At 45.5% G+C, this 13,081-nt stretch overlaps 2 protein-coding genes across 4 annotated transcripts; one reads left to right on the top strand and one right to left on the bottom strand.

Moving 5' to 3' along the window:
* Nucleotides 1–2,113: 2,113 nt before the first annotated feature.
* cuedc2 (CUE domain containing 2) lies at nt 2,114–4,125 on the top strand. Of its 2 annotated transcripts, none has more exons than XM_071399612.1 (2): nt 2,114–2,577; nt 2,748–4,125. In XM_071399612.1, exon 2 carries the CDS (start codon nt 2,762–2,764, stop codon nt 3,599–3,601), a length of 840 nt encoding a protein of 279 aa, XP_071255713.1. In that variant the 5' UTR covers nt 2,114–2,577; nt 2,748–2,761; the 3' UTR covers nt 3,602–4,125. The 2 variants fall into 2 exon arrangements, with proteins under 2 accessions (XP_071255713.1, XP_071255714.1); XM_071399613.1 differs by having other exon boundaries at nt 2,121–2,284.
* A 3,777-nt stretch (nt 4,126–7,902) lies between these two features.
* LOC139574751 (zinc finger C4H2 domain-containing protein) lies at nt 7,903–13,044 on the bottom strand. Of its 2 annotated transcripts, none has more exons than XM_071399614.1 (5): nt 12,815–13,044; nt 11,308–11,479; nt 8,973–9,145; nt 8,684–8,873; nt 7,903–8,559 (listed from the first exon to the last, which is right to left on the bottom strand). In XM_071399614.1, exons 1-5 carry the CDS (start codon nt 12,865–12,867, stop codon nt 8,446–8,448), a joined length of 702 nt encoding a protein of 233 aa, XP_071255715.1. In that variant the 5' UTR covers nt 12,868–13,044; the 3' UTR covers nt 7,903–8,445. The 2 variants fall into 2 exon arrangements, with proteins under 2 accessions (XP_071255715.1, XP_071255716.1); XM_071399615.1 differs by having other exon boundaries at nt 8,711–8,873; nt 12,815–13,015.
* Between the last annotated feature and the right edge of the window lie 37 nt (nt 13,045–13,081).

The following is a 13,081-nucleotide window of genomic DNA, read 5'->3' as shown; positions in this document are numbered from 1 at the left end:
AATCATGAATCAAGACGACAATCTACTGGCAAATCCAATTTAATCCTTGTCATAGGAAGATAAATAATGAAGAGAAATTATAGGTAAAACGTATCGGTGCTCATCGGCCATTGGACATTAACATTAAGTTGGAATCGCAAATTCAACGAGTGGTTTGGAAGGAATCAGTGACACTGGCTGTGTGGACAAGGCACTCCTGGCCTCTGATAGTCTGCACTTGGGTAAGATGTTAGTATCCCATGTGCCTCACTCTAATAATTTACCCCTCTTAATTTCGCCTACTGTTCTGACTAGCCTATAACCTGTTTTAGAGAAATGTAAAAATCTAATATTTTAAGAGCTTTCATTGTCTGCTTATATGCCCCCTTTATTCATCCTACAGTTCTGACTTGGTGTACAGGGAGAACACTATAAGAACGGCCCATGTTCTGAATTCTGTCGCTGTACATTTCAAAAGTGATAAACAAATAGTTATATTGACTGACGTTACGTCTGTCCTAGCTCGCTCATTGTCTTAATCGAAATTGCGGATTGCCTCTTATCCGCTTGTCGTCCCCTTCTGCCATAGTTTGTACATCTCAATTGTCATTAGAAACCACATTTGTTTAAGCAAGTCAGCCATATCAGCTTTGTTTTTAAAAGGCAGTAAATGAGGCTGAATGAACGGTTTCGCTGCCAGACAAGGCTCCGCTGATAGCCAGGTGTAGCAGTGGTAAGATGTTGGGACTGCTGTTATGTTTGTGGGCACCGTTTGTCACCGTTATAGTGCAGTTCATGTATTGTTTAGTGTTGTGTTGTGTATTGGCTTTTCTGGCATGCATTCCACTTCTTTTTTTTCCCCCACCAAGATTTACATGCTAAAATCACCATTGGAATCCGGGCACCATCCCTACGGTGAACCATGGTGGTGGCAGTATCATGCTGTGGGGATGTTCTTTAGCAGCAGGGACTGGGAGACTAGTCAGGATCAAGGAAAAGATGAATGGAGCAAAGTACAGAGAGATCTATGATGAGAACCTGCTCCAGAACGCTCAGGACCTCAGACTGGGGCGAAGGTTCACTTTCCAACATAACAACGACCCTAAGCACACAGCCAAGACGATGAGGGATTGGCTTCGGGACAATTGCTCTGCCAAAACCCGGACTGAAAATAGCTGTGTAGCGACATTCCCCATCCAACCTGACAGAGCTTGAGAGGATCTGCAGAGAAGATTGGGAGAAACTCCCCAAATACAGGTGTACCAAGCTTGTAGCGTCATACCCAAGAAGAATCGAGGCTGTAATCGCTGCCAAAGGTGCTTCAACAAAGTACTGAGTAAATGGTCTGAATACTTAGAAAACTGAAATATCACATTTACATATTTTCTTTAAAATTAGCAAACATTTTTCAAAAACCTTTTTGCTTTGTCATTATAGGATATTTTGTATAGATTGATGAGGGGGGGAAACAATTTAATCAATTTTAGAACGAGACTGTAATTTAACAAAATCTGGAAAAAGTCAAGGGGTCTGAATACTTTATGAATGCACTGTAAAGGTTAACAATTACATTTTAACACTCAAGCACTGATTTAAAAAGAAAACACATCGGATATTGAGGATGATACTAAATGTAGGTTCCATGGCATGGAGAAGGTTATAAAGACATGTATTACTGAATTCCAGCGATTAAATGTATCAATATGAGGTGGTAGTAGGAGAGTGTGAGTGTGTACTCTCGTCAGGCTTCATCTTGGGTTTCTTGTGGAAGAGACTCTTGGCCTTACACAATGGACAGATAGGAGCGTTATGATGGATCTGTTGGTGGCATGGCAGACAGGCATAGGCTACAATTTGACATTTTTGTAATTTAGCAGACGCTCTGCAATAAGTGCATTCATTTGAAGATAGCTAGGCGAGACAACCACTTCAGTCTTAACTACTTTATTTAGGAAAAGTGTAGTTATCAGCAAAGTCAGTATCGTAGGAAAATACACGTGCGGGTTATATTTGTACATATAAGGGAGTAATGTGACATATAAGCGAACAAATGAAAGTTTAGTTTAAAGTATCGTTATTTTTTCATTTTAGATCCTTTTCATGATATAATCTAACTCCAGTACGATAGGTGGCGGTAAGGAATCATTGTTGACAGCGCTAAACTCGCTAGAAAAAAATGGTTCTATTGTAGTTATTCGTGTGTAAACATTTGAGTTGCTAGCAGTCTAATCTCTTAGCTGGCTAATTATTCACACAGTTTGTAGATACACAATTGGAACAACATTTTATTTCTTGCACGTTTAAGGTTAGATTTGTATTTGCACGTCGTAGTTTTTGTTGCACTTTACTACAACGATATTCGTTTAGGCTTGCTAGCTTTTTGTTCTGCAGCAGTACGGCTACTATAGATAGTTAACGTCAATCCGATTCTCGTCATCTCTTCTGATTACGTGATTGTTGTCCGTCAATAGATCAGAAAATCCTGAAAATAATATATCATAGTGTCCACTTTCTTTGATATTAGTTCGGTTTGGTCAACCTTTGAAAACCTGAAGTTACGTTAGCCATTCTTGCCTGCTTCACAGTCAGCGGTCGCCGGTACGATTAATTTTGTTTTCGTTTTGTTTACTTCTAGCTAGCTATCATCAATTCGTAATGCATTCGTGATAGCGTATAGTTCTGTTAAAGGCGGCATAATTCGCAATCCCGTTTATTTCCGTCGTCACATTTGAATCAATCTGAATTTGGTATTGTTTTTTTGTTAACAGGTTTTGAGCCCATTATGGACCTTCACAAGATAATCCACGATACCCTGCAGGACTTCATTCAGACATGCATTCCCGAAGCAGACCTGAGTTCCCTGGATGATGTGTTGCTTCCCTACATCACTGGAGTCCTGGAGGATCTGGGATCTCAGGAGAGCGTGGAGGAGAACTTTGACGTGGAGGTCTTTGTAGAAATGCTGGAGGCCTACATTCCTGGCTTTGCTGAAATTGACAGTGTTAATGTTTGTGATATGATGTTCAGCCTGGCTTCAAAACTAGCCACAGCCCGGAGTTCAGAAAATAGTGTGCCAAAGGCTAGAATGGAGGTCCCACTGACAGTCAGCGATACCTCCACTGGGTCTCCTGTGAGAGAGATGCACTGTCTTACTACACAGACTGAGGGGGCCACCGCCAGGGTGCCATTCTCTGAGTGGGAGGCCCAGGAGCCGCTCCTTCTGGAGATGTTCCCCAAGTGCAGACTATCAGAGGCCAGGAGTGCCTTGTCCATTGCTAAAGGTGACATGGAGGAGGCTGTCCGCCTCATCATCGAAGGAGACATCCAGCTCAGCTACACACCTCTAAACGTAAACCATGGGAAGATGGCTTCCCCTCAGGCAGAGCAGAAGATGAAAGAGAGCATCCTGGAGAAGTACATGCTAGTGGACAGGGAGGAGGATAAGAAAACACACAGGCCTGTTGCACCTAAAGATGCCCCTAAAAAACTGGTGCGTTACCACAGCAACCAGGTGGTGACCACAAAAGGGGAGCGGTACCAACTGGTGAAGAAAGAGGAGACGGAGGAGGTGAAGAAGACTTACGTCAGCATCAAACCCGCACGCAAATACAGATTCCATTGATGACTGACTGGCACTCTTCTGGAACACCAGGCGTTGACGTTGTTGTTTACATCCTTTCTGAATGCCTTGTTTTTTTGTTTGCCTGGTTTTGGAAAATGTTTGTTTTTGGTATGTATAAGTGTCTGATTTGAAAAATGTGTGGCCATCGTCTTGCTTCGAATATAATCTCTCCTTTGCAGTGATTCTCTGGCATCATTGATTTGTTCTCTAGGTGGGTCATGATGTGCTCTTGTGGTGGGATGGCCATGTGTATAAGACTTGAAGAACCGCTTCATTTGATTCTCTTATGTCCAAACTGTGTACTGTTTTTTTCCCATTTCAGCAGGTGTGACATGGTACAGATTTTTTGGGGTCAGAATGATTTTTATTGGTATTTTTCCTGGCAGGGGGACTTAGCGATTTGGGGTCTGTTTCAAAACACTGTTTTCAGTACTCTATCGCAATACCTTATTCCTCATATAAGGATAAGTTTAGTCCATTGAGCCTGTGCACCCATTTTTTAAAATAAAATACAAATAGCTGTTTTTTACTAAAATAAGTTATTAGCGACCTTGTAAACATGCGGCCCCATGTTGGTGGAAGTTGTTCCTTAGACTGGAAGTGGTATTTCCCGCAGCATGATAAGGGCCTTTAATTTTTTTACTAGCGAGGCACTGGAGATCTACTTCTGGAGAATGATAACACAGGTCAACAATCAGCTGAACCCAGAAACTGCAGGAGAGCCAGGAGGAGAGGGGGAAAGAGCAGCCCTCCGAGGCAGAAGTTGCAGAGTGAGACGTGGAGGAGGATGGTCATACAAGTACACAGAACACAGAAACTACAGCAGCGAGTGAGAGGAGAGGCAGGAGGAGAGGGGGAAAGAGCAGCCCTCTGAGGCAGAAGTTGCAGAGTGAGACGTGGAGGAGGATGGTCATACAAGTACACAGAACACAGAAACTACTGCAGCGAGTGAGAGGAGAGGGGGAAAGAGCAGCCCTCCGAGGCAGAAGTTGCAGAGTGAGACGTGGAGGAGGATGGTCATACAAGTACACAGAACACAGAAACTACTGCAGCGAGTGAGAGGAGAGGGGGAAAGAGCAGCCCTCCGAGGCAGAAGTTGCAGAGTGAAACGTGGAGGAGGATGGTCATAGAAGTACACAGAGAACAACCAAGAGAGGAGAGGGGAAGTCCACAACTCTAAAGGACAGAGGGAGAGACAGGAGAAAGGGCTGCGGAGGGGTAGGCAGCAGAGGCAGTGAGAGTCTGTGGACCCTGCAAGAGCGAGGAAAGGATCAACCCTGCTGCCCAGACTGGGACCCAGCTGGTCACCCTACAGCTCATCTCTGCCCTGAAGCTCCAGACTGGGACCCAGCTGGTCCCCCTACTGCTCATCTCTCCCCTGAAGCACCAGACTGGGACCCAGCTGGTCCCCCTATAGCTCATCTCAGCCCTGCTGCCCAGACTGGGACCCAGCTGGTCCCCCTACAGCTCATCTCTCCTCTGAAGCACCAGACTGGGACCCAGCTGGTCCCCCTACAGCTCATCTCTGCCCTGAAGCCCCAGACTGGGACCCAGCTGGTCCCCCTACAGCTCATCTCTCCTCTGAAGCTCCAGACTGGGACCCAGCTGGTCCCCCTACAGCTCATCTCTGCCCTGAAGCTCCAGACTGGGACCCAGCTGGTCCCCCTACAGCTCATCTCTGCCCTGCTGCCCAGACTGGGACCCAGCTGGTCCCCCTACAGCTCATCTCTGCCCTGAAGCTCCAGACTGGGACCCAGCTGGTCCCCCTACAGCTCATCTCTGCCCTGAAGCCCCAGACTGGGACCCAGCTGGTCCCCCTACAGCTCATCTCTGCCCTGAAGCCCCAGACTGGGACCCAGCTGGTCCCCCTACAGCTCATCTCTCCCCTGAAGCTACAGCTCATCTCTGCCCTGAAGCTCCAGACATTCACAGAGGAGATGAGACGGGTAAAATAATATTTATCTTCACATAACTGTCTATATCCTTTGAGCTGCATGTCCCTACTGGCTGTGCCATTTACTGAGTGTGTGTGTGTGTGTGTGTGTTAATTAACAGGCCATGGACACGGAGCTGCATGACCCATCAGTGTGTGAAGTGTGTGTGCAGCAGCAGGCAGCTTTATCCCTAAACACCTTCATCAGGAGGAAGACTACTCAACTAGACACTAACATACTGGAGGATAAACTACACACACACACCTCTGCAACAGGGTACAACACACACACCTCTGCAACAGGGTACAACACACACACACACACACCTCTGCAACAGGGTACAACACACACACACACCTCTGCAATAGGGTACAACACACACACCTCTGCAACAGGGTACAACACACACACCTCTGCAACAGGGTACAACACACACACACCTCCGCAACAGGGTACAACACACACACACACACCTCCGCAACAGGGTACAACACACACCTCTGCAACAGGTACAACACACACCTCTGCAACAGGGTACAACACACACACACCTCTGCAACAGGGTACAACACACACACACACACACCTCTGCAACAGGGTACAACACACACACCTCTGCAACAGGGTACAACACACACACACACACACCTCTGCAACAGGGTACAACACACACACACACACACCTCTGCAACAGGGTACAACACACACCTCTGCAACAGGGTACAACACACACACACACACACACACACACACACCTCTGCAATAGGGTACAACACACACACACACCTCTGCAATAGGATACAACACACACACACACCTCTGCAACAGGGTACAACACACACACACACCTCTGCAACAGGGTACAACACACACCTCTGCAACAGGGTACAACACACACACACACCTCTGCAACAGGGTACAACACACACACACACACACCTCTGCAACAGGGTACAACACACACACACACACCTCTGCAACAGGGTACAACACACACACACACACACACACACACACACACACACCTCTGCAACAGGGTACAACACACACACACACCTCCGCAACAGGTACAACACACACCTCTGCAACAGGTACAACACACACCTCCGCAACAGGTACAACACACACCTCTGCAACAGGTACAACACACACCTCTGCAACAGGTACAACACACACCTCCGCAACAGGTACAACACACACCTCTGCAACAGGTACAACACACACCTCTGCAACAGGTACAACACACACCTCTGCAACAGGTACAACACACACCTCTGCAACAGGTACAACACACACCTCTGCAACAGGTACAACACACACCTCTGCAACAGGTACAACACACACCTCCGCAACAGGTACAACACACACCTCCGCAACAGGTACAACACACACCTCTGCAACAGGTACAACACACACCTCCGCAACAGGTACAACACACACCTCTGCAACAGGTACAACACACACCTCCGCAACAGGTACAACACACACCTCTGCAACAGGTACAACACACACCTCCGCAACAGGTACAACACACACAACACACACCTCCGCAACAGGTACAACACACACCTCTGCAACAGGTACAACACACACCTCCGCAACAGGTACAACACACACCTCTGCAACAGGTACAACACACACCTCTGCAACAAGTACAACACACACCTCCGCAACAGGTACAACACACACAACACACACCTCTGCAACAGGTACAACACACCTCCGCAACAGGTACAACACACACCTCTGCAACAGGTACAACACACACCTCCGCAACAGGTACAACACACACCTCTGCAACAGGTACAACACACACCTCCGCAACAGGTACAACACACACCTCCGCAACAGGTACAACACACACCTCTGCAACAGGTACAACACACACCAGGCGGTACCTGTAGCTTTCTCATCCAATGGGTTTTGATGAGACATGGAAAGAGGTTAGGAGAATGCAAATGAGATTTTCCCAGTATGTTTGTTGGGTGAGCTGCTGAGGAGCCTCCCCAAGCCCTCTGACTCCCTCAGCAGTATCTGGGAACAACTGCAGCCCAGAGGAAGACATAGCAACTTGGGGTTACCTTGGAGACAGAACAGGAATCTGGATGTACTCTGCCAACGCAATGTCAATGAAGGGTTACCTTGAAGGCCCAGAATGTTAACCTGACAGCAGTACAAGAACTGAGCTGAAGGTACCTTCGTACTGGCACTATCACCGTGTGGACATATCTGAAATATCCCCTATGTACTGCACTACTTCTCATCAGAGCCCTGTGTGACCCAGCCTGTGACTTTCACTGAGTGTCATTGATCATGTGTATTATAATGAGATTCATCTTAAAGTATAAAAGAAAATACAACTCCAACTGCAGTACAAAATACATTTTATTTTTGTATTCTTGTATTCAAGTTTCACATACAACACTGTTAAAAGCAAATAAGCATCATAGTTTTCTCAGTCCTTGACCGTCCATTATGCCTTCAGTAAACAATAGAACAACTTCCTGGGTTATACAGTCCAACAATGAACCCACTTTCATATCACAAACAGTTACAACACAGTCATTATAGTTCAGCCATGGAAAGTGTTCATGCAATGCAAACATGTTAAATACAGAGTAACAAGTAAATGCAGTACGTTTTACATTTAATGCCAGAACCAATCACAACATGGGTACAGTTACAGTATAATATTGTGTATTATTGCATATAACATGGTTAGGGTCTATTAAACCTTAAGGTTAACAATTACATTTCAACACTCAAGCACTGTTTAAAAAGAAAACACTTAGGATAATGACGATTACACAAAATGTAGGTTCCATGGCACGGGGAAAGGTTATAACGACACGTTTTACTGAAATCCAGATGTGAAATGTAGCAATATGAGGTGGTAGTAGGAGTGTGTGTCTACTCGTCAGGCTTCCTCTTAGGTTTCTTGGGGTTGCGGGAGCGACTCTTGGCCTTACACAGTGGACAGATAGGAGCGTTACGATGGATCTGTTGGTGGCATGACAGACAGGCCTGGAGAGAGGACAGAGATGACAGAGATGTTAGTGTGTTATTACTATGTAGACACACAGACGTCAGTACAGTGTCATTTTTGTGTTGGTACACAGACAGGGGAGAGGAGTGTGTATGTGTGTACCTTCATAGGAGGGTGTGTACTGTGTACCTTCATGGGAGGAGGCTGTTGTCTGAAGGTGGCGGTCTGGCGGGCATCTTGTTTCCGGGAGACCTGGAGCTGTTGGGCCGCGGCAGCCGCTGCTGCAAGGGATTCTGGGATGGTGGGCTCATGAGGCTCCTTCTGCCACTCAGCCTTCTGCTTCTCAAAGTAACTATGGCAACAGAGATAGAAGATAGCACAGAGAACAGTTGATGTGTGTGTGAGTGTCTGTGCGACCGTGTGTGTGTGTGTGTGTATAATGTGTACTGACTCCAGAGAGAGTTTCTCCTCCTCTTCGTTGAGGTTGGGCAGTCTGTGAAGGCCCAGGGTCATCCTCAGGGCATCTACATGTTCCTTCAGGGGTTTGTACTCATCATGGAGCCTCCGCGTCGTCTCCAGCAGCTTGTTCAGGTCGTTCTCCGACTGCTTTATAGTGCTCTCCATCTGGGGAGGAGAAGGAGAGAAATACATAAACTATTAAAGGGTAACTCAACCCCTTCACCTTTAAAAAATGCATTCAGGTGAGAAGTTATGGGTGGCGGGAATTGCTCATAAATATTCATTTTGGGGGTGTGTAAACGTAGTTGTGCCTGATCCCAACACTTTCTCACTAAATAAGATTTAGTCCACTGGTAGAACCCACAGACTGCACCACTAATCAGTTGTAGCAAGTTGCAATGACCACCATTCTTCTCTAGTTCTTGTTACAATGGATGTAGCTACGTATTAAATGTATAATCCTCATAGACTACACCCCCCCCCCCCCCCCCAAAAAAAACACAGAGAGAGAAGGGGAGAGAGACTAACCGGTGCCGCCGGTACTCCCTGTATATAGCCTCCACATTGACTCTGCCGGTACTCCCTGTATATAGCCTCCACATTGACTCTGCCGGTACTCCCTGTATATAGCCTCCTCACATTGACTCTGCCGGTACCCCCTGTATATAGCCTCCACATTGACTCTGTGCCGGTACTCCCTGTATATAGTCTCCACATTGACTCTGTGCCGGTACTCCCTGTATATAGCCTCCACATTGACTCTGCCGGTACTCCCTGTATATAGCCTCCACATTGACTCTGTGCCGGTACTCCCTGTATATAGCCTCCTCACATTGACTCTGCCGGTACCCCCTGTATATAGCCTCCTCACATTGACTCTGCCGGTACCCCCTGTATATAGCCTCCACATTGACTCTGTGCCGGTACTCCCTGTATATAGCCTCCACATTGACTCTGCCGGTACTCCCTGTATATAGCCTCCACATTGACTCTGCCGGTACCCCCTGTATATAGCCTCCACATTGACTCTGTGCCGGTACTCCCTGTATATAGCCTCCACGTTGACTCTGTACCCATACCCCCTGTATATAGCCTCCACATTGACTCTGTACTGGTACCCCCTGTATATAGTCTCGCTATTGTTATTTTACTGCTGCTCTTTAATTACTTGTTCCTTTTATTCCTTATTCTTATTTTTTAGACTGCATTGTTGGTTAGGGGCTTGTCAGTAAGCATTTCACTCTAAGGTCTACCTACACCTGTTGTATTTGGCGCATGTGACTAATAACATTTGATTTGACTTAGATGTGCGTGAAACGGTAAACCAAAATGTAGAATGTGTGCCTTACTGCCTTTTGAATTTTGTGTAACGTCAGTAGTCTAGTCAAGGAAGCATCAAGCAAAATATATTGGTACACTCCACTTACCAAGACCATTGCCAAATAAGGTGCTTGTTTCTATACGAAACCAGAAGGTGGTACCACCCAGCACATCTAGAAGGGAGTGTATTTCATACCGAACCCCTCCCTTGAGGTGACGTATAGGAACCTTCTCCAGGTGCCTCTACATCACAATTTCAATGGTAGAGTTGAACCACTGGGGCAAAAAGAGCTAGATGTACTACTAAAATACCAAATGACAAAACATTATGAACACCTGCTCTTTCCACGATGTAGACGGACCAGGTGAAACCAGCTGAAAGCTATTATTGATCTCACTTGTCAAATCCACTTCAAGGGGAGGAAACAGGTTAAAGAAGGATGTTTAAGCCTTGAGACAATTGAGATATGAATTGTGTATGTGTGCCATTCAGAGGGTGAAAGGGCAAGACAAAAGATTTGTGTCTTTGAACAGGGTATGGCAGTAGGTGCCAGGCGCACCGGTTTGTGTCAAGAACTGCAACGCTGTTGGGTTTTTCACGCTCTACAGTTTCCCGTGTGTATAAAGAATGGTTCACCACCCAAAGGACATCCAGCCAACTTGACACAACTGTGGGAAGCATCGGCATCAACATGGCCAGCATCCCTGTGTAATGCTTTCGACACATTATGTCCATGCCGTGACAAATTTAGGCTGTTCTTAGGGCAAGGGGGTGCAACTCAATATTAGAAAGGTGTTCTTAATGTTTTGTAACTGTCAAAATGAACACACCAGAATTGAGGTTTCACTATAACTAAGCCTAAAACGTCTGTTTTTCAAACAAAAAAACTAACATGTTTTCATGCGTTACTTTTAAAAATATTTTTGTGCATTCAGAAGTCGAATAGTGGCTTCTGTCTCTCACTTCGTCTCACACACACACTCTTTCTTGCTCTCTGTCTACCCACCACGTTGATATCAGCATGTATGAGTCGTAGCTCCTCCACATGGGCCATCTTCTCCTGCAGAAGGAGGTCCATCTCCTGTTTGTATTCCTTCAGATGTTTCTCCTCAGACTCTAGGGACTCAAACTCTGACTTCAGACGAGACTTGATCTTCTGCATCTGTACCGTCTTATTCCTGAAATGATAGAAAACACAGTTTAACCAATACATTACTACTTAGTTATCACTGTACACCCCTAGTTACCAATGTAGTAACACAGTAGATACTTTACAAATGCACTAGTAGTTAGTTACCAATTATACAACATTCTGTAATTGTTTAACCTTTATTTAACTAGGCAAGTCAGTTAAGAACAAATTCTTATTTAAAATGACTGCCTACCCCAAACCCTAACCCAGACGACGCTGGGCCAATCACGTCCGTTTGTGATACAGCCTGGAATCGAACCAGGGTCTGTAGTAACGCCTCTAGCACTGAGATGCAGAGCCTTAGACTGCTGAACCAAGGTCTATAGTGTCTGGGTCTGTTGTGACGCCTCTAGCACTAAAACGCAGTGCCTTAGACTGCTGCACCACTCAGTAGTTACTTACCACTGGGCTACTTACCAATGATCCAGTTACCAATTCTACAGCATTAGGTAGTTACCTACCACTGCACTATTTACAATTGCAAGTATTCATTTGATTACAGGGCAGAAGACACAAAGACAACATCCTGTCAGTTCAACTTCACATCACTCAATCATGCTTCAGAAACCAATTGCCCTAAGGCATCTTCTATCGTTTCTCCTTTATTTAACCAGGTTAGCCTCTTCAGATAAAAATAAAAAAAGACCAGAACCCGAGACATCATAGTCTATTATTGTGTTGCTGTTTCAATAGATTAGTTTGTGAAATAAGGAGCGAGAATATTTGTCACGCAAATAAGTAATATAATGCATGCATAACCGACATATTCGTGCACGACATGCCATTGTTATAACTGGAGTAATTCTTGTCTAGACATCTTTTTTTCTACTGAAGCCAAGCTAATCAGCGTCACATCTATTCAACAATGTGCAAATTTGCAACTGGTTCCGCCTGAATTAACTCAGACATTGAGGGACCCGGACCACCAACCATGGTTAGCCAATTATTAGCTAACGTTACCTGGCTAATGACATAAAGCTAGCTAAGTAGCCAGCTAGCCGCTAATCTGGCAAAGCACTCCGCATCTGGATTTTTGTTACTGCAAACAGTTGGATTGGTTATGCATAATACATAACTAGCAAGCAATTTTGTAATGTGCAAAACAAAAGCGAGAGTTTATATGCAGTTCTTTCAAGAACAATAGAACGGTCACCACTGCTGGCTAACCTTGATCAAGCCTATGTCACCACATATAGCTAGCTTCCTAGCTCAATAACAAAGCCAAGACGCTAATATTAGCTTCTCGCTGCTCTTTTCCTGAGCCATCCAGCTACCTGATTTACCAGATGTGGTTTCTTTGAAGAATAAAAAAAATCCTTACCGTATTTCCATAATGTTTTCTAGTTTGCACATGATCTCTTGTTCGTCCCCCATGATTTTGACTTTAGGGCCTGATAAATTAGATTTTAATGGAAGGACAGGGTGGTCTGCCAGCTAGCTAATAAAAACACAATACCTTCAGCCGTGACATGCGCTATGAAGCACCACGCATGCGCTAGGAAAACCAGTGCCTACGTGTACTGTACTGCAGTCACCCTCGCTGGAAACTGTTACATAGTGTCCGTCTTGCACTGAAACTATCTGATAA

The sequence above is a fragment of the Salvelinus alpinus genome, chromosome 4 (assembly GCF_045679555.1).
Source record: "Salvelinus alpinus chromosome 4, SLU_Salpinus.1, whole genome shotgun sequence".
NCBI lineage: Eukaryota > Metazoa > Chordata > Actinopteri > Salmoniformes > Salmonidae > Salvelinus > Salvelinus alpinus.
This window is presented reverse-complemented; position numbering and strand designations above follow the sequence as displayed.